Source organism: Solanum lycopersicum, chromosome 12 (assembly GCF_036512215.1).
Source record: "Solanum lycopersicum chromosome 12, SLM_r2.1".
Classification (NCBI taxonomy): Eukaryota; Viridiplantae; Streptophyta; class Magnoliopsida; order Solanales; family Solanaceae; genus Solanum; species Solanum lycopersicum.
The window spans coordinates 60,155,706-60,178,772 of NC_090811.1; the positions used below are offsets into that span (position 1 = coordinate 60,155,706).

Here is a 23,067-nt window from a genome sequence, read left to right on the forward strand (position 1 = left end):
TTTTTATCAAGAGCTTGTTTTTGCTGCATGCCACAAGTGAAGTATCAAAGTTCTATACAAATTACAAACCAACTAGTAAAGACACCATAACTAGATACTTCACAGTATAAGGTTGGAGATTCATTCCTTTTAGTAATTCTACACATTTTCTTTATCACAAAGGTAAATAGTTGAAATCGAATACACGCACGTGTGAAAGACTTCCATCGATAACACTAAACTATAAACATCACGAGTCGTATATATGTACTGAAAGTTAATCCTCAGAATCTGAATATGGTGGACAAGATCCATCATCTACATTGGCTAGTGGATTATACTGGGGAGAATCTGGATCAATGCATCCCGGTACTAGATCAAGATTGCAACGATCACCCTGCATTAGAATCGTGTCCCTTCTTATCAGTACTAGGTTTCTCGAATAAAAATATATAGAGAAAGATGAATCTACTTACTCCATCCACATTCAAGTTACCAACCATAGCACATCTTGTGATCAAGATACTCGAGTCCGGGAAGATTGCCCTGTCACAGGCACCCTCCTGGCTCAACTCCTGTGTAAGACCCTGCATAACAAAATAATGACATATCACTCTTCAAAAGAAACTACGAGTATTATACAATTAGGCTATGTAGTACGAATACTGCACCCTAGATGTCAAAAGTCCAGTGGCCGATAGCATCACTAGCTTAGGCTCTGATACCCTAGTACATGACAGGTAACAAGGAATCCCTTGTGAACCAGTTAGGACGACCTTGTTACATTTTTTTTCCTCGAGCACAAGAGTAACATGGATAGATGATAAAGAAATAAAGAGACCAAATTACCATCCCACAAACGACGTGGGACTCCAACAATTAAGTCCATATCAAAATCTGTATTGTAATTCATCGCGCTTGCAGCACAATTCAAGAACCAAACTTTAGGCAATTAGTGTCATATAAAGAGGTCAAAATCGTTCATAATACGAGCACCTCAGTTTGTTAACTAAAAGACTAGAACTTGAATGTTTGCTACCTCAGTGAAGAATTCAGTTGGTTTATTTCTCCAAGCCTTGGGGACTTGAAATTGTAGTCTATAGGGACCATCCCATTCGATTCCATTTGTGAATGAGAAGATCAAACTAAGAGCTGCAAACAGATGGATAAAAGGTAAAAATCGGAGGCTAAACGATTTATTCTTCTAAAATGCAACTAAGGGAAGTTTCTTAACTAAAAGCTTAAAACTTACCATGCTTGGGAATACATAACTGAATCGTATAAATAGGAGGGTCGGCTTTTCCTCTGATTTTCTCGAGCATTATCCTAGGCTCACCTCCACACATGATAGGCTGGTTAAAACCTCCTGAATTCGAATCTCAACAATTCAGCATTTTGGTTCTAATTTTAGAATGAAGACAATTGCAAATAGGAACAAAAAGAAGAACGAAACCTGTTGAATAAGTTATGTGAATTTGAAATAGACATGAACTTACCATTAAACGCGATTCCAAAATCTTCATTAGGTACCATATTGCTTGCAGCTGGATTGTAAAAAAGCTTCAGTCTCTCTCCCTGTCAAAAAAATGATAATAACAAACATTTAGGACCTCTATTACTAAGAATTCAGAAACATTATGTTATAAAAGAGATATATTCATTTTTTTGGGGATATTTGAACATACTGCAGTTGGAGGAAGACCATTCATTGTTTTCCAATATACTGGTGATATTCCAAGGTCAAATTTAGCCCATGAAGGAAGCACATATCTGTAACACCAACGTTGGCGAATGTCAAACTTATATAGTTCTATATCATGTATATATACATAGAGCAATCACTTACTGTCGTTACTATATCAGTATATATATGTTAGTTCATTGAGTCGATGCTAACAAAACTCAGTATGTCTCATTAAAAGACGGAAGACAAGAGAAGGAATGAGCTTACTCTTTGATTTCCTCTGCAGGGGAAGTTGCAACTGCCGCAGCAACTATACCCCTATGGATCCTTACTAGTTTCCTTGTAGCTGGATAATATGTTCTCAAGTGCGCGCCCATAAAACTTGTAGCTACATGTTGAATATACAGATACATTAGAGAAACGAAACCAATGAAATGGCTGAGTTCTGTTTTTTTTCGTTTTGATTTGTTCCGTATCAGCTTTGGAGCCCGATTAATTTGCACTCACTAAGTTTCTATGGGGTAATTTGTGAGTTAGATTAAATCGTTACGCAAATTAAACTATGCCACAATCCCTATTCGTTGGGATTGACTATATGAATCCTCTGTATTCATTCTACTATATTTCGATTCTTCTTCATTCCAATACAAAATTATCCAAATAACAACATATTAAAGTAAATATATGCAGATCGAGGAAAAAATAAATAGACAAGGCAACAAGGTGCACAAAACATCTCGCGTTAGCCGAGTCTGGGGAAGGACTAGAATCGCTCCTAGGAGATGTGATGTAGACAGTCTATCCTAATTACAAGTATTAGTGACTATTCTGACGGCTTAAACCCCTTGCCTATAATTCACTCAGAGACAACTTTACTGTTGCTTCGATGCTCCTTTTCTCACATATCGAGAAAAAAAAAAAGATGTTACAGAAATTGTGTATCTTACCATAAATATTTGAAACAGAGGGACTTGTATTAGTATTAGAAGCAGAACGAGTTGCAGGAAATAAAGAGGGACTTGTTGATGCTGCAGCCATTTTGGAAGCTGTAGGATGAGAAAGATAGAAATTATTCCAAATATAATAAAAATATAAGAAGGATAACATATTGTAAGGTATAAATTTGCAACCACACAAAATACAAACTTTTTTTTTCTTCTTAAATAAAAATATCTCTTAACCCCAAAACAAGACAAATCACTTCATTTTCACACTTTAGCATGAATCTTCCAACTCCCAAAAAATCTTCTATCTTAAAATCAACTTATTCAATTATCATCTAAAGACTGAGATTTAAATGCTCAGATATTTTTCATTCTAGTAATCGAGAAATACGCTATTAAAAATCTTCGAATTATAGAAAAAATTCAGAGAGAAGAATAAGGAGAACAAACACAATTGCACCCATACTGGTGATTTTCCAAGGTCAAATTTAAAATTGACATAATATTTCACTTAAGATATCTTAATTAGACGATGTTCATTTAGATATCTCATTTAGAGTTTAGGGTTTTGTAGTGTTATTTTAACACTTTTTTTTATATCAGAAAAAATATATAATATGTATTACATTCGCGAATAACGTATCAGCAAAAATATATAATATTTTGACACTTTTTTAATATCATATCAAATTTTTGATATCGTGATATTGGTATTATTATATTTGATATGGTATATGATATACATTTTATTTTTTTGGGTATTTGATACGATATATGATATTTAGAAATATATCAATATATCAAATATCATATCGAAGCATAGAGTTACATAATTAATATATATATAGAGTTGAGTGATTTTATTGATACAAAATAAAGTCCAATAACTTTACTAGTTAAAATCTTAAAATTGATTAGTAACCTTTTGAGATATTAACTCGTTTGTTCATGAATCTAATGTCAAATTACAGAAGAATTGATTCGAGAGTGAGTACAATAAGTATATATTTCTTTGGTGCTAAATTATTACACACTTAATATATAATTTTACAAGTAGTGTGCAGAAGATTTGGCAATAATCTTCAAAATAGTAGAATTTAACCCAAACTGAATCAAATTATGTGCAATCTATACCATGTCATCAGGTTGAGCATAAACCTATACAAATATGCTTAGAGAAAAATGGTGAATGTAATAGAAAATAAACTTAGCAGAAAACTCGCGAACACGATATTTGAGGAAGATGAAGGAGGTGGGATGCTTCCTGCTGGAGTATTTGAGGCTGAGGAATTTGAACTTGTAACTTTAATGGCCATTTTTTGACCAGCTAAACAGTGCTCACCAACAGTGCAAATATAATAATGATCACCAAGAGTTTTAACTGTTATTTTTGCAGGCCCTTTCTTGATTGCTTCACCTATAGAATTTTGTGTACTGCATTCTTCATATGAACTTCTTGATACTTCTTGTACATCATGGTTTCCTTGCGTAAATTTGAATACTGGTCAAGAATTCATCGTAAAATGTTAGCCAAAAGTTTTATAATTCAATTCTACTGTCAAAACTGACAATTGAAAGCGGACGATGGTAGTATATTATAATATTCTCTCCGTTTAAAAAAGAATGACTATATTTCCTCTTTAGTCTGTTTAAAAAAGAATGATTCCTTTCCATTTTTTGATAATATTTTAATTTTAATTTTCCACGTGATATACTTAACACCATAAAATTAAAGAACATTTTAGTATATTTGACATAACTTTAATTCTTCTTTATTTTTTTGTGAAGCATATTTCTTAAAGTTCAAAATAATTACAAATGGTGATTCTAAGACTTCTTTTTTTGAATTTATACCACTAGACTATATGTAGCGGCATTTTATTAATAATATAATTAAAAAAAAAACTTAACAGAGATGGAAGTCAATTCTATTGAGGTAAGAAATCTCTATTAATTAACGCGCATAAAAAAAAAGATGAAAAGAATTAAGTAATTTATAATTATCACAAAATTTATAATACACTTTATAATAATATTACAAATTAGCATGTTAAGTACTATAGAAGTATAAAAGCCATGATGAGATGTGAGTAATTAAACTCAAACTTAGTTTTGCAAATATTAATTAAACTCAAACTTAGTTTTGCAAATATTAGAGAGTTCATAGTTTTAATGTTAAGATTTTTTTTTTCGTATAAGGAATTTCTAGACCACTGTTTAGTATACATAAATGGATTTTACGGATTAAGTATGAATCAGATACGAGATTTTTTGTCTAAATGGGTTAAATTTAATATTTTTATTTTTGTGGCTCTGAAAATTAGATGTCACATTATTAAAAAGTGGTCGAATGTATCATTTTTTTAAATAAGTGATCTTTTAAGTGAATTAACAAAAAATTAGCACCATTCTAATACATGACAAAGAAAATTAACACTTTGGTGGTAAGTACTGTTTCTGTCCTTTATCCTTAATCAAGAGGTTTTGGGTTCGAGTCCTCTTGTATACGATGTCGTCTTTGTTAAGAAATATTTTATTTTCAATGTAAAATTTTTCGTCATGATTTCAATTTTAACCGGACTCCAATGTAGGTATACCAAGACGCCCGGTGAGAAATCGAAAATAAAAAAAACTAAAAGATACGTGATCTTTTAAATCAAAAGAAGGGATGATTTTGTTAACTTATTTACTTTAAAATTAAATGTGCATGTTTGACGTATTTTTTTGTTCATCTCGAAATGCATTCTTCCCTTTATTTTATAAAGTAATTTTTCAATTCCAACTTTCCACCATCCATTTAAACAATATTTTGATAATTATCTTTTATTTAAACCATAAAATATAAAAACAATCAAATTAATTAAAACAGAAAGAATACCTAAAGTGTCACCAATTTTGATTGAATTTGCATCAGCCCACATCGCATAAGCTGCAGCACCATTAATTGGTATAGACCAACCAAAGCTATCCCCAACTATATGTTCTGTTTGTGCTATTGTGATTTGTAGTAAAATTGCTATAATTAAAGCACCACAAACAATTTTCTCCATCTTCTCTATCTTTTTTATTTTTTTTTAAAATAAAAATATTTGTGATAGAAAATGCTCTAGTTTTTTGCAACCAAAAAAAAGAAAGAAAAGATTGTAGGTTACTAGAGATATCCTATCTGAGACCTATGCTTATTTGTTATGAAAAAAATTGCTATATATATGTATAATAAAAGAATTTTTAATTGGTCTTAACTTGATGTTAAAGGAAATCCACTCCATTTGCAGCAAGTGCGCACAGCCACTACTTTCCATCTACAACAAATGATTTTATCGTTCGAAAGTCAAACAATTTAAGTTTGATAGAAATTCATACATGAGATTTTTAAATTTTATGAAATGAAATTTATATATTCATAAACTACGTAAGAAAATATTATAAATCACAATAATTGATAATTTCAAATATTTAAAAGATACATAAAAAATTTACAATCAAAGAATTTGAACAGGTGATTCAAAATAAAAGAAATATAGGCTTGATAGTTGATCATACAAACCTGGACTCCATATAAAATAGAACAATTTTTTAAGCTACACTTACATTGGACAATAGATATCAACTATGAGAACCAAACACAAACTCAACAACTAGTTCAAACATAAAAACCCTGCATATAATGTTTTCACCAGCTTAACAACTAACTGAAATTGTAACAACCCATTTAGTCGGTTTGAGCATTAGAAATTTTTATGTTAGAAAATATTTTCCGATAGATTTAAGTGGGTGTTTTGGACTATTCATAATTATAATTATGAAATTAGTGGGGTAGTTTTACTAATTTATTTAGTTAATGGTTAAGAAATAATATTATAATTAATAGTGAGTCATTTTTATCACTACTATAATTATATGAGTATAATAATTAGGGTAACAAATAATTTGTAAAGAAAAGAAAGAGGGTTTGAATAAGAAAAATAGAAAGAACAAGGAGAGGGAAAGAGAACGATCGAGAGAAGAGGGAAACGAAGAGGAAACAAAGCTTTGGAAAATTGCTTGCTTGATCACGAATCTTCGGTGGAGGTAGGTTATGGTTTTTATGCTATTCGTAGTAGACTCTTAATAGCGAATGATATGTGTTGGGTAGTATTATAAAACCTTCTATATGCTTAAATGTGTGCTTACATGATGTGATTATATAATTGTGATGAATAAGCATGATGAGTCTATTGAATCTCTAATCCTAAATTTACCTTGTTAATGATGATGCCTTGGTATAAAAGAAGGCTTGATGAATTAATAGAATGAGATTAGGGGAGCGGGTGTCACGAACCGACACGTAGAATTAGGGGATCGGGTGTCACGAACCGACACGTAGAATTAGGGGATCGGGTGTCACGAACTGACACGTAGAATTAGAGGATCGGGTGTCACGAACCGACACGTAGAATTAGGGGATCGGATGTCACGAACCGACACGTAGAATTAGGGGATCGGGTGTCACGAACCGACACGTAGAATTAGGGGATCGGGTGTCACGAATCGACACGTAGAATTAGGGGATCGTAGTGTCATGTTCCGGCACATAGTAGTAAGGGAGCGGAGTGTCACGTACCGACACAAGAGGAATAAAGATAATGAATCTTGAAATTATGTTAATAAATTCGAATGAAAAGAACCTATATCCCAAATGAGTATGGTGTGGAGACTTGAGTTCTCATAGGCGTGTTTGATGTGGTTACACATGATTTGTGAACTTGTTGCTTTCACCTGTTGAGGAATATGGTTGATTTTATGTTATTATCTGATATATAGTGTTTTCTATTTTGAGTTGGCCGATGATATCTACTCAGTACTTGTGGTTGTACTGACCCCTACTTGTAATTGTTTTTCTTTATTATTTGTGGAGTGCAGCAAATGTACCCGTCATCTTCAACTCAACCGCAACTCTAGCCAGTTTTCGTCACACCAGATTTCAGGGTGAGCTAAAGCTTCTAGCTTGGACTGGATCTTCTTCTTCATGTCTTGATGCCTTGAAGTTCTTGCATAGACTAGCTATTATTTATGTTTAGTTTCTTAGATACTCTTAGCTTTAGTTATTTGAGGATAGATGTTCTTGTGATGATGACTTCCAGAATTTGGGGATAATAACAAGTGTTTGAGTTTTAGAAGTTATTAATCTATTTTTATTAATGAGTTTTAAGTCTTCCACATTGTATTATGTCTATTATGGTTAAAATGTTAGGGTTTGGATTGGTTGGTTCACTCACCTAGGTAGTTAAGTGTGGATGCCACTCACGACTCGTTTTGGGTCGTGACAAACTTGGTATCAGAGCGTTAGGTTCGTTGATCTCATCCCACAAGAACAAGTCTAGTAGAGTCTTGCGGAATGGTAAGGGGACGCCTTTACTTTTCTTCGAGAAGCTATAGGACTTTAGGAAAGCTCATTTCTTTCTTTCTTTCGTGCTACTACTTGAATCCAATTGGTATCTAGGTGATACAAATTGGTATCTGAACTTCTTCACTCTATTTCAAATATGGGTACTACTAGAGTATTTGAAGTTGAAATAGCAACAATACAAAGAAAAAAAATAATATGTCCTTAGAAATAGATATATTTTCTCGATCGCAAAATGTGTTGGTAGTCTCATGTCGAGTGTTAGTTAACAAAGACAGTACTATGACTTCATAGAGTGAGGGTATATTCGAGAAAGTCATCGATGCTTACTTGGTTAGAGTTAGGAAGTGTGTTATTTTGTTATTGAATTGATCTAAGAAGTAAAACAAATTGTTTGGTCTAGAGAGAGAACATATTCGTTAATGTTTTTCAATTATTCAATGGGTAGAAATATGTGGGCTATTTGGGTACGATATTATGGACAGGTATGATGTGTTCTAGTAAGGTATCTAATGGACTTTCACGGTGTGGCAGTACTAGGGTTATGTGGAAATAGGTACGTCGATTGTCAAGTATGAATACTAATTACTAAAGGATTACAAGTTGTACGACATGGTTAGATAATAAGATTTAGTGTTGCATTCACATTTGAGAAACCAACTAGTTTATTACTACACGAACTTAGATTGAGCATTATTTTGAAGGAAAATTTTAGTGGTTGAGCATTATTTTAAAGAAAATCTTTAGTGGTGGATCTTTGGTACAAATATTAACACAACTTAAACTGTGCAATGTATCTTGAGGGTTTTGAGTGAGGACTGGTGGTTTTATCTTAAGCTTCAAAAGGTAGATTGATACTAGCATAACAGACTTATAGGAAAACAAAATCCTAGTTGGGTATACTTTGGGTGAAGTAAAATGAAGATTTTAGTAAGAAAGTGAATATAAAATTTGTTAGTCCTTTCATTTTGATTACTATATCTGAGTCTTTGTGGTGATGAAAAGGGCTTACAAATAAATGATGGTGATAGGAGTAAGTGATGGATGGTGACGGAGATGCAAATTATAGAATACAAATTATTGGTCAAATAAATTTTGTATGGTGATAAAAACTTGCGAGTATCTAAGGTTGATATTTCTACTATTTAGTGAGTAATGTGGTTGTATGATAAATTTTAGGAGATTTAGGGCACACTCGAATATAATTTAAAGGAGCTGGAATCATAACTAAAATAAGATAAAACTTGTGGGATGTGTAGCCTTAAGAAAAAATAAGTGAGAGCAGAATTATTTTCCCTGATTGTAAGAACTAAAAATGTATCTTCGAAGGGATCAAGAATTGGGTTCAAAATTGTGTGATTTCGTCTATTTTGTTTTGGTTAAGGTACTAGCATAACAGGTTAATCAGCTTGGTTAAAAGCTATTGAATAGAACTTAAGAGAGAAGTGTACAGACGTTCAACTTGAGTGAGATGATAGGTTCTGTTGTACTGTTGAATTTAGAAATGAGTAGGGTTGGATTATTAGTAAAACATGAGATCGGTAAGCAAGCTAGATAAACAAGAGTTTGATATATTGAAGGAGCGAGATATTTAGAAATTTGCACCACAAAAAGAATTTGAGAAGAGTGAAAGAATAAGACCTCTCGTATAAATCCATGGGGTGTAGTTGATGGTTGTTTTAATTTTTGCCTATGAGTTTAGATATATTTGTGAGATGTGAACTAGTTCGGTACAGACTTACTAGGAGTTTATCATTGACTTCTAAAAAAAAAATAATTTTGGTTTAGGTGACAAATAATGAGGTATGAAAATTTTAGTATTTTACAATGAGGTTAGATTGCTCAAATTAGGATAGAAGACTTAAGAATGATGTAAAAGGTGAGATATAATTCTACATGGTTATTAAGAATAACGTTGGGTTAATACTACTCTATTGATGGGACTTCATAGAATGTTAAGGTGTGTTACATGGACATTTGATGGTTAATAGAGGTTATGAGCTTATAGTATACAGAATAGTTTGAGTGACAAAGAATTTTCCTAAATGTTGGCATGATATATATAATGGTTTAAAATGGTACCTTAAGCATGGTATATGAAAGTGGTGTAGAGTTGACTTTGTGTGTGATTTAATAATTTTGTCTCAATGAAAAGGTACTATCACATTTGAAATTAGTGCTATAGGCCTTATTTGAGACTCGTATCTGTCAGAAAATGCTTAAATACAAAGAGATAGCCATAGTTCGAACATGTATTTGATAAGCATACTTTGATACTAATGATGGTTTGAGAGTAAGGTAGATGATCGATGTAGTTATACGTTTTGTTATTATTAAGAGTGTTGACTTCAATGAATGTGGAGTTTGATAAACCAAGTATGTGTGCAATTATATTAGAGACATTCTATGAGGGGAGGTGTAGATCTCTAGTTTTTGATACTATTGAGATGAGACAATGGGTATTAATATTTTGGAATAATCATTGAGATAACTATCCTTTCTTGCCTTGCCTTCCTTTGATCGTTCGAGGACGAACGATGGGTAAATTGGTATCTATTGTAACAACCCATTTAGTCGGTTTGAGCACTAGAAATTTTTATGTTAGAAAATACTTTTCGATAGATTTAAGTGGGTATTTTGGACTATTCATAATTATAATTATGAAATTAGTGGGGTATTTTTACTAATTTATTTAGTTAATGGCTAAGAAATAATATTATAATTAATAGCGGGTCATTTTTATCACTATTATAATTATATGAGTATAATAATTAGGGTAACAAATAATTTTTAAATAAAAGAAAGAGGGTTTGAATAAGAAAAATAGAAAGAACAAGGAGAGGGAAAGAGAACGATCGAGAGAAGAGGGAAACGAAGAGGAAACAAAGCTTTGGAAAATTGCTTGCTTAATCACGAATCTTCGGTGGAGGTAGGTTATGATTTTTATGCTATTCGTAGTAGACTCTTAATAGCGAATGATATGTGTTGGGTAGTATTATAAAACCTTCTATATGCTTAATTGTGTGCTTACATGATGTGATTATATAATTGTGATGAATAAGCATGATGAGTCTATTGAATCTCTAATCCTAAATTTACCTTGTTAATGATGATGCCTTGGTATAAAAGAAGGCTTGATGAATTAATAGAATGAGATTAGGGGAGCGGGTGTCACGAACCGACACGTAGAATTAGGGGATCGGGTGTCACGAATCGACACGTAGAATTAGGGTATTGGGTGTCACGAACCGACACGTAGAATTAGGGGATCGGGTGTCACGAGCTGACACGTAGAATTAGGGGATTGGGTGTCACGAATCGACATGTAGAATTAGGGGATCGGAGTGTCACGTTCCGGCACATAGTAGTAAGGGAGCGGAGTGTCACATACCGACACAAGAGGAATAAAGATAATGAATCTTGAAATTATGTTAATAAATTCGAATGAAAAGAACCTATATCCTAAATGAGTATGGTGTGGAGACTTGAGTTCTAATAGGCGTGTTTGATGTGGTTACACATGATTTGTGAACTTGTTGCTTTCACCTGTTGAGGAATATGGTTGATTTTATGTTATTGTCTTATATATACTGTTTTCTATTTTGAGTTGGCCGATGATATCTACTCAGTACTTGTGGTTGTACTGACCCCTACTTGTAATTGTTTTTCTTTGTTATTTGTGGAGTGCAGCAAACGTACCGTCATCTTCAACTCAACCGCAACTCTAGCCAGTCTTCGTCACACCAGATTTCAGGGTGAGTTAAAGCTTCTAGCTTGGACTGGATCTTCTTCTTCATGTCTTGATGCCTTGAAGTTCTGGCATAGACTAGCTATTATTTATGACTTCCAGATTTTGGGGATAATAACAAGTGTTTGAGTTTTAGAAGTTATTAATCTATTTTTATTAATGAGTTTTAAGTCTTCCGCATTGTATTCTGTCTATTATGGTTAAAATGTTGGGGTTTGGATTGGTTGGTTCGCTCACATAGAAGGGTAAGTGTGGGTGCCACTCGCGGCTCGATTTGGGTCGTGACAGAAATCAAATAAAAGACTCAATATACTGTTTTTAACCAACAATAGACTCTGCATATAAAGTAATAAGGATTTCAAATTTCTATTTTATCTCCAAAGAAACAAAACTTGACCTCTTTTGCATATTCGTCGAAGTTTTTGACCATGGAATTTCTTCCTCCTCTTCTCTTCCTAGTCCTCTTCCTCTTCCTCTTCTTTTCCATATTGCTGCTCCCAGTACAACAAATTCAATTGCCCACTAAACTCATAAATCTCACATGTTATTCCAAAATGTAAGTATTTACAATTGACACAGAAAAGTTTCCAACACTTAGGACATTGCCCTAATTGGATATCCTTGTTGATGATCAATCAATTTACCAATACAATCCATATAAGGGCAATGAATGAATAGTGGGAAAGCCAAAACTTTTATTAGACGACTAGCATCTCTTACTCGGATAAGAAAATCGACCGGCATTATAAAATTGATACCTAAAATTTCCTTGCAATAAAAATTAGGACACCTTATAGCAACCTCATGGATAACCTCATTGATATTTTTACCAATATAATTTTGTATGCATTCTTCACAATAACGCTGATTGCAATTGGTGCCCCACATCATTGTGTTTGACAGCGAAAATACATCTTCACAGAAAGTACATGAAGATTCCCCCTCTTGAGTAATACTATTCTTTAGGTTCAGTGAATCTTGAACAACAGAATACTTAATTTCTATAGGTTTTTTACCAACACTATAATTAGAGCTTGATTCCAAGTTCATAACAGAATGAAACTAAGCTGAGTAAAAGAGGATATTTTGCAACTCAATATCATCATCTCCGCTCTTATAGCCATTGTTATATTCAGTGATAGCAACGAAATCAGAACTAAACGAGGTAGCATCAACTTCAACTTCGTCGGAGTTCAAGATTTGTAAATCTGTTGATTCCACATCAATTTAATTGGAATTTACGATTCGCAAATCTGTTGTTTCCATATCAACTTGATTGGAATTCGCAATTTGTGAATTTGTTTATTCCATTTCTATATCGCTGGCTCCGACATATCTCTCAATTTTGTGTCTTCTATGGAGTCTTAAGAAATTCTTCGACCCTCTTGATGATGACAACCTTATGTTCTCGATCTTTGGCTTCGGCTGCAAGAATTTGGATATGATAGGGCGCTTTATTTTGCCGTCAGTAGAACGTTACATTTATTGCTCAGTACACACACACACACGCAAAGCGCGCGTGCACGCACGCACACATACACCCAACACGCACGCACACACGCACGCACGAGCACATACCACGCACACGCGCGCGCACACACACACACACACACATCAAGTTCTTGTCTTTATTTGACTTTTTAGGGTTTTAGAATTAATGTGGATTATAAAAAATTTAAAATATATTAATAATATATATGCGATTTGGTATGCCCTGTAAGCCAATTGAAACGGTCAATAAGTTCATGCCACATGTTAAAAGTGATACAACGTATCTAGTCAAATTAACCACTTTTGAGAACACGCCTCGTGTACAATTGACTTGTTTCAACCATTAAACAATGTAAACTAAAATTTTATTGGTAAAAATAATCATCCTAATCATAATTCTTTCCTCTCAACAAGACAAACATATTCAAACTAATCGAATATCATCATGTGAACTTCAGCCTAATCTATCGGGGAAAAATCCCCCATACAATTGTTCCATCCCAACATAAATGACATATTTCATTTAATCAAATACCATTATAGCAACCAAAATATGGTAAAAGAAGGTTGTCTTGACCATATAAGCTTCACCCTTGTAGAAGTTGCACGATCTAGCTAATCAAATATTGTCATGAGAATTATAATTTGATTGGTCAAGAAGAATTTGTTATCTCTTCCATCTTGATACAAGGACATGTTTGAACCAATCAATATCATCATGTCAACGTCAATATGATCGAAAAGATTTTATCCTTGTCACAATTCTTCTAACCTACAACTATATTAAGGATTTTCTTAATTTAAGAGGCTAAAGGATCTCGAAGATCAAATGTTATAAGTTCTCTATGAAGATCAAGGATGAAGGTAAATTAAATACCTAAGTATTCAAGACAAATGTAGTTTCATGGGTTTAAAAGAACAAATTCACATATTTTTGTCCATCAAAGTGTTTTTTGTGAATCAAGTTCAAATTCAACACAAATTCGAATCTAAATACATAAATCTCACATGTCATTCCAAAATGTAAATATTTACAATTGACAGAAAAAGTTTCCAACACTTAGGACATGCCCTAATTGGATATCCCTGTTGATCATCAATCAATTTACCCATACAATCCATATAAGGGCAATCAATAAATTGTGAAAAAGCCAAAATTTTTATTAGACGACTGACATCTCTTACTCTAATAAGAAAATCGACCGACATTATTAAATTGATATCTAAAATTTCCTTGCAATCAGAAGTAGGACACCTTATAGCAACCTCATGTATAACCTCATCGACATTTTTACCTATATAATTATGTATGCATTCTTCACAGTAATAATGAATGCAATTGGTGCCCCACATCATTATGTTTGACAGCGAAAATACATCTTCACAAATTTCACAGAAAGTACATGAAGATTCTCCCTCTTGAGTAATACTATTCTTTAGGTTAAGTGAATCTTGAACAACAAAATACTTAATTTCTATAGGTTTTTTACCAACACCATAATTAGAGCTTGATTCCAAGTTCTTACCAGAATGAAACTGAGCTGAGTAAAAGAGGATATTTTGCAACTCAATATCATCATCTACACTCTTATAGCCATGGTTATATTCAGTGATAGCAATGAAATTAGAACTAAACGAGGTAGAATCAACTTCAACTTCGTTGGAGTTCAAGATTTGTAAATCTGTTGATTCCACATCAATTTGATTGGAATTTACGATTCGCAAATTTGTTGTTTCCATTTCAACTTGATTGGAATTCGCAATTTGTGAATTTGTTGATTACATTTCTACATCGCTGGCTCCGGCATATCTCTAAATTTTGTGTATTCTATGGAGTCTTCGGAAATTCTTCGACCCTCTTGATGATGACAACCTTTTGTTCTCGATCTTTGGCTTCGGCTGCAAGAATTGTGATATGATAGGGCACTTTATTTTGCCGTCAGAAGAACCTTACATTTCTTGCTCGGTACACACACACAAACACACACACACACACAGCGCGCGCCCACACCCACATTCACACACGCAGCACGCATGAGCACACAGCACGCGCGCGCGCTTACACACACACATCAAGTTCTTTATTTTATTTGACTTTTTAGGGTTTTAGAATTAATGTGGATTATACCAAATTTAAAATATATTAATAATATATGTGTGATTTGGTATGCCCTGTAAGCCAAGTGAAACGGTCAATAAGTTCATGCCACATGTTCAAAGTGATACAACGTATCTAGTCAAATTAACCACTTTTTAGAACACGCCTCGTGTACAATTGACGTGTTTCAACCATTAAACAATGTAAACTAAAATTTTATTAGTAAAAATAATCATCCTAATCATAATTATTTCCTCTCAACAAGACCAACATATTCAAACTAATCGAATATCATCATATCAACTTCAGCCTAATCTATCGGGAAAAAAAATCCCTCATCACAATTGTTCCGTCCAAACATAAATGACATATTTCATTTAATCAAGTACCATTATAGCAACCAAAATATGGTAAAAGAAGGTTGCCTTGACCATATAAGTTTCACCCTTATAGAAGTTGCATGATCTAGCTTATCAAATATTTTCATGAGAATTTTATTTTGATTAGTCAAGAAGAATTTGTTATCTCTTCCATCTTGATACAAGGAATGTTTGAGCTAATCAATATCATCATGTCAACGTCAATATGATCGAAAAGACTTTGTCCTTGTCACAATTCTTCTAACCTACAACTATAATAAGGATTTTGTTAATTTAAGAGGCTAAAGGATCTCGAAGATCAAATGTTATAAGTTCTCTATGAAGATCAAGGATGAAGGTAAATTAAATACCTAAGTATTCAAGACAAATGTAGTTTCATGGTTTTAAAAGAACAAATTCACATATTTTTGTCCATCAAAGTATTTTTTGTGAATCAAGTTCAAATTCAACACAAATTCGAATCTAAACACATAAATCTCACATGTCATTCCAAAATGTAAATATTGACAATTGACAGAAAATGTTTCCAACACTTAGGACATGCCCTAATTGGATATCCCAGTTGATCATCAATCAATTTACCCATACAATCCATATAAGGGAAATCAATAAATAGTGGAAAAGCAAAAATTTTTATTAGATGATTGACATCTCTTACTCTAATAAGAAAATCGACCGACATTATTAAATTGATATCTAAAATTTCCTTGAAATCAGAAGTAGGACACCTTATAGAAACCTCATGTATAACCTCACCGACATTTTAACCTATATAATTATGTATGCATTATTCACAGTAATGATGATTGCAATTGGTGCCCCACATCATTATGTTTGACAGCGAAAATACATCTTCACAAATTTCACAGAAAGTACATGAAGATTCCTCCTCTTGAGTAATACTATTCTTTAGGTTAAGTGAATCTGGAACAACAAAATACTTAATTTCTATAGGTTTTTTTACCAACACCATAATTAGAGCTTGATTCCAAGTTCTTACCAGAATGAAACTGAGCTGAGTAAAAGAGGATATTTTTCAACTCAATATCATCATCTCCTCTCTTATAGCCATTGTTATATTCAGTGATAGCAATGAAATCAAAACTAAACGAGGCAGAATCAACTTCAACTTCGTTGGAGTTCAAGATTCGCAATCTGTTGATTCCATATCAATTTGATTGGAATTCACAATTTGCAAATAAGTTGTTTCCATTTCAACTTGATTGGAATTCACGATTTATGAATTTGTTGATTCCATATCTACATCGCTGGCTCCGGCATATCTCTGCATATTGTGTCTTCTATGGAGTCTTCGGAAATTCTTCGACCCTCTTGATGATTACAACCTTTAGTTCTCGATCTTTGGCTTCGGCTGCAAGAATTATGATATGATAGGGCGCTTTATTTTGCCATCAGTAGAACCTGAAATTTATTGCTCAGTACACACACAAAAATACACACACACACAAAAACAAAGCGCGTGTGCACCCACGCATACACACACGTAGCACGCACGCACGCACGCACATGCGCACACACACACATAAAGTTCTTTTCTTTATTTGACTTTTTAGGGTTTTAGAATTAATGTGGATTATACCAAATTAAAAATATATTAATAATATATGTGTGATTTGGTATACCCTGTAAGCCAAGTGAAATGGTCAATAAGTTCATGCCACATGTTAAAAGTGATACAACGTATCTAGTCAAGTTAACCACTTTTGAGAACACGCCTCGTGTACAATTGACGTGTTTCAACCATTAAACAATGTAAACTAAAATTTTATTAGTAAAAAAAAATCATCCTAATCATAATTCTTTCCTCTCAACAAGACCAACATATTCAAACTAATCGAATATCATCATATCAACTTCAGCCTAATCTATCGGGAAAAAAAATCCCTCATCACAATTGTTCCGTCCAAACATAAATGACATATTTCATTTAATCAAGTACCATTATAGCAACCAAAATATGGTAAAAGAAGGTTGCCTTGACCATATAAGTTTCACCCTTATAGAAGTTGCATGATCTAGCTTATCAAATATTTTTATGAGAATTTTATTTTGATTGGTCTAGAAGAATTTGTTATCTCTTCCATCTTGATACAAGGACATGTTTGAGCCAATCAATATCATCAAAATCAACGTCAATATGATCGAAAAGACTTTGTCCTTGTCACAATTCTTCTAACCTACAACTATAATAAGGATTTTGTTAATTTAAGAGGCTAAAGGATCTCGAAGATCAAATGTTATAAGTTCTCTATGAAGATCAAGGATGAAGGTAAATTAAATACCTAAGTATTCAAGACAAATGTAGTTTCATGGTTTTAAAAGAACAAATTCACATATTTTTGTCCATCAAAGTGTTTTTTGTGAATCAAGTTCAAATTCAACACAAATTCGAATCTAAACACATAAATCTCACATGTCATTCCAAAATGTAAATATTGACAATTGACAGAAAATGTTTCCAACACTTAGGACATGCCCTAATTGGATATCCCTGTTGATCATCAATCAATTTACCCATACAATCCATATAAGGGCAATCAATAAATAGTGGAAAAGCCAAAATTTTTATTAGACAACTAACATCTCTTACTCTAATAAGAAAATCGACCAACATTATTAAATTGATATCTAAAATTTCCTTGCAATCAGAAGTAGGACACCTTATAGCAACCTCATGGATAACCTCATCGACATTTTTACCTATATAATTATGTATGCATTATTCACAGTAATGATGATTGCAATTGGTGCCCCACATCATTATGTTTGACAGTGAAAATACATCTTTACAAATTTCACAGAAAGTACATGAAGATTCTCCCTCTTGAGTAATACTATTCTTTAGGTTAAGTGAATCTGGAACAACAAAATACTTAATTTCTATAGGTTTTTTACCAACACCATAATTAGAGCTTGATTCCAAGTTCTTACCAGAATGAAACTGAGCTGAGTAAAAGAGGATATTTTGCAACTCAATATCATCATCTCAGCTCTTATAGCCATTGTTATATTCAGTGATAGCAATGAAATCAGAACTAAACGAGGTAGAATCAACTTCAACTTCGTTGGAGTTCAAGATTCGCAAATATGTTGATTCCATATCAATTTGATTGGAATTCACGATTTGCAAATAAGTTGGTTCCATTTCAACTTGATTGGAATTCGCGATTTATGAATTTGTTGATTCCATATCTACATCGCTGGCTCCGGCATATCCCTGAATATTGCGTCTTCTATGGAGTCTTCGAAAATTCTTCGACCCTCTTGATGATTACAACCTTTAGTTCTCGATCTTTGGCTTCGGCTACAAGAATTTGGATAATAATAGGGCGCTTTATTTTGCCGTCAGTAGAACGTTACATTTATTGCTCAGTACACACACACACACACACACACACGCAAAGCGTGCGTGCACGCACGCACGCATACACACGCACACACACACACCAAGTTCTTGTATTTATTTGACTATTTAGGGTTTTAGAATTAATGTGGATTATACGAAATTTAAAATATATTAATAATATATGTGCGATTTGGTATGCCCCGTAAGAAAAGTGAAACAGTCAATAAGTTCATGCCACATGTTAAAAGTGATACAACGTATCTAGTCAAATTAACCACTTCTGAGAACACGCCTCGTGTAAAATTGACGTGTTTCAACCATTAAACAATGTAAACTAAAATTTTATTGGTAAAAAAACCATCCTAATCATAATTATTTCCTCTCAACAAGACCAACATATTCAAACTAATCGAATATCATCATATCAACTTCAGCCTAATCTATCGGGAAAAAAATCCCTCATCACAATTGTTTCGTCCAAACATAAATGACATATTTCATATAATCAAGTATCATTATATCAACCAAAATATGGTAAAATAAGGTTGCCTTGACCATATAAGTTTCACCCTTATAGAAGTTGCATCATCTAGCTTATCAAATATTTTATGAGAATATTATTTTGATTGGTCAAGAAGAATTTTTTATCTCTTCCATCTTGATACAAGGACATGTTTGAGCCAATAAATATCATCATGTCAACGTCAATTTGATCGAAAAGACTTTGTGCTTGTCACAATTCTTCTAACCTACAACTATAATAAGAATTTTCTTAATTTAAGAGGCTAAAGGATCTCGAAGATCAAATGTTATAAGTTCTCTAGGAAGAACAAGGATGAAGGTAAATTAAATACCTAAGTATTCAAGACAAATGTAGTTTCATGGTTTTAAAAGAACAAATTCACATATTTTTGTCCATTAAAGTGTTTTTTGTGAATCAAGTTCAAATTCAACAAAAATTCGAATCTAAACACATAAATATTACATGTCATTCCAAAATATAAATATTGACAATTGACAGAAAATGTTTCCAACACTTAGGACATGCCCTAATTGGATATCCCTGTTGATCATCAATCAATTTACCCATACAATCCATATAAGGGCAATCAATAAATAGTGGAAAACCAAAATTTTTATTAGATGACTGACATCTCTTACTCTAATAAGAAAATCGACCGACATTATTAAATTGATATCTAAAATTTCCTTGCAATCAGAAGTAGGACACCTTATAGAAACCTCATGTATAACCTCATCGACATTTTTACCTATATAATTATGTATGCATTCTTCACAGTAATGATGATTGCAATTGGTGCCCTACATCATTATGTTTGACAGCGAAAATACATCTTCACAAATTTCACAGAAAGTACATGAAGATTCTCCCTCTTGAGTAATACTATTCTTTAGGTTAAGTGAATCTGGAACAACAAAATACTTAATATCTATAGGTTTTTTACCAACACCATAATTAGAGCTTGATTCCAAGTTCTTACAAGAATGAAACTGAGCTGAGTAAAAGAGGATATTTTGCAACTCAATATCATTTTTTCAACTCAATATCATCATCTCCGCTCTTATAGCCATTGTTATATTCAGTGATAGCAATGAAATCAGAACTAAACGAGGTAGAATCAACTTCAACTTCGTTGGAGTTCAAGATTCGCAATCTGTTGATTCCATATCAATTTGATTGTAATTCACGATTTGCAAATAAGTTGGTTCCATTTCAACTTGATTGGAATTCGCGATTTATGAATTTGTTGATTTCATATCTACATCGGTGGCTCCGGCATATCTCTGCAAATTGTGTCTTCTATGGAGTCTTCGGAAATTCTTCGACCTTCTTGATGATGACAACCTTTTGTTCTCGATTTTTGGCTTCGGCTGCAAGAATTGTGATATGATAGGGCGCTTTATTTTGCTGTCAGAAGAACCTTACATTTCATGCTCAGTACACACACACAAACACACACACATACACACGCACAGCGCGCGCGCACGCCCACATTCACACACGCAGCACGCACGCACGCACGAGCACACAGCACGCGCGCGCGCACTTACGCACACACATCAAGTTCTTTTTTTTATTTGACTTTTTAGGGTTTTAGAATTAATTTGGATTATACCAAATTTAAAATATATTAACAATATATGTGCGATTTGGTATGCCAAGTGAAACGGTCAATAAGTTCATGCCTCATGTTAAAAGTGATATTACATATCTAGTCAAATTAACCACGTTTCAGAACGTGCCTCGAGTACAATTGACGTGTTTCAACCATTAAAAAATGTAAACTAAAATTTTATTGGTAAAAAAAATCATCCTAATCATAATTCTTTCCTCTCAACAAGACTAACATGTTCAAACTAATCGAATATCATCATGTCAACTTCAGCCTAATCTATCGGGAAAAAAGTCCCTCATCACAATTGTTCCGTCCCAACATAAATGAAATATTTCATTTAATCAAATACCATTATAGCAACCAAAATATAGTAAAAGAAGGTTGTCTTGACCATATAAGTTTCACCTTTGTAGAAGTTGCATGATCTAGCTAATCAAATATTGTCATGAGAATTTTAATTTGATTGGTCAAGAAGAATTTGTTATCTCTTCCATCTTGATACAAGGACATGTTTGAGTCAATAATTATCATCATGTCAACGTCAATATGAACGAAAAAATTTTGTCCTTGTCATAATTCTTCTAACCTACAACTATAATAAGGATTTTCTTAATTTAAGAGGCTAGAGGATCTCGAGGATCAAATGCTATACGTTCTCTGTGAAGATCAAGGAAGAAGGTAAATTAAATACCTAAGTATTCAAGACAAATGTAATATCATGGTTTTAAAAGAACAAATTCGCATATTTTTGTCCATCAAAGTGCTTTTTGTGAATCAAATTCAAAATTCAACACAAATTCGAAACTAAACTCATAAATCTCACATGTCATTCAAAAATGTAAATATTTACAATTGACAGAAAAAGTTTCCAACACTTAGGACATGCCCTAATTGGATATCCCTTTTGATCATCAATCAATTTACCCATACAATCCATATAAGGGCAATCAATAAATAGTGGAAAAGCCAAAATTTTTATTAGACGACTGACATCTCTTACTCTAATAAGAAAATCGACCAACATTATTAAATTGATATCTAAAATTTCCTTGCAATCAGAAGTAGGACACCTTATAACAACCTCTTGGATAACCTCATCGACATTTTTACCTATATAATTATGTATGCATTCTTCACAGTAATGATGGTTGCAATTGGTGCCCCATATCATTATGTTTGACAGCGAAAATACATCTTCACAGATCTCACAGAAAGTACATGAAGATTCCCCCTCTTAAGTAATACTATTCTTTAGGTCAAGTGAATCTGGAACAACAGAATACTTAATTTTTATAGGTTTTTTTACCAACACCATAATTAGAGCTTGATTCCAAGTTCTTACCAGAATGAAACTGAGCTGAGTAAAAGAGGATATTTTTCAACTCAATATCATCATCTCAGCTCTTATAGCCATTGTTATATTCAGTGATAGCAATGAAATTAGAACTAAGCAGGTAGGATAGATTTCAACTTCGTTGGAGTTCAAGATTTGTAAATTTGTTGATTCCATATCAATTTGATTGGATTTACGATTCGCAAATCTATTGTTTCCATTTCAACTTGATTGGAATTCGCGATTTCCCGAATTTGTTGATTCCATTTCTACATCGCTGGCTCCGGAATATCTCTGAATATTTTATCTTCAATGGGGTCTTCGGAAATAGTTCGACCCTCTTGATGATGACAATCTTTTTTTCTTGATCTTTGGCTTCGGCTGCAAGAATTTGGATATGATAGGGCGCTTTATTTTGCCGTCAGTAGAACCCTACATTTCTTGCTTAGTACACACACACATACACGCACAGCGCGCGCACACGCACATATACTCACACGCAGCACGCATGCACGAGCA

At 33.1% G+C, this 23,067-nt stretch overlaps 1 protein-coding gene and 1 non-coding gene across 8 annotated transcripts; both read right to left on the reverse strand.

Annotated features, from left to right (window-relative positions):
- LOC101260209 (protein POST-ILLUMINATION CHLOROPHYLL FLUORESCENCE INCREASE, chloroplastic) lies at positions 1 to 3,231 on the reverse strand. 7 transcript variants are annotated; one of them, XM_026028637.2, is made up of 9 exons: positions 3,074 to 3,231; positions 2,611 to 2,709; positions 1,931 to 2,051; positions 1,665 to 1,749; positions 1,476 to 1,554; positions 1,232 to 1,345; positions 1,019 to 1,131; positions 456 to 566; positions 1 to 376 (listed from the first exon to the last, which is right to left on the reverse strand). In XM_026028637.2, exons 2-9 carry the CDS (start codon positions 2,699 to 2,701, stop codon positions 257 to 259), a joined length of 834 nt encoding a protein of 277 aa, XP_025884422.1. In that variant the 5' UTR covers positions 2,702 to 2,709; positions 3,074 to 3,231; the 3' UTR covers positions 1 to 256. The 7 variants fall into 7 exon arrangements, with proteins under 7 accessions (XP_025884422.1, XP_025884423.1, XP_004252315.2 ...); XM_026028638.2 differs by having other exon boundaries at positions 3,058 to 3,080; XM_004252267.4 differs by lacking the exon at positions 3,074 to 3,231 and adding an exon at positions 2,810 to 3,068.
- Positions 3,232 to 3,595: 364 nt separating this feature from the next.
- LOC101260702 (uncharacterized) lies at positions 3,596 to 5,788 on the reverse strand. Its single transcript, XR_011213454.1, has 2 exons — positions 5,486 to 5,788; positions 3,596 to 4,108 (listed from the first exon to the last, which is right to left on the reverse strand). It is a non-coding gene; the product is annotated as an uncharacterized protein (transcript).
- Between the last annotated feature and the right edge of the window lie 17,279 nt (positions 5,789 to 23,067).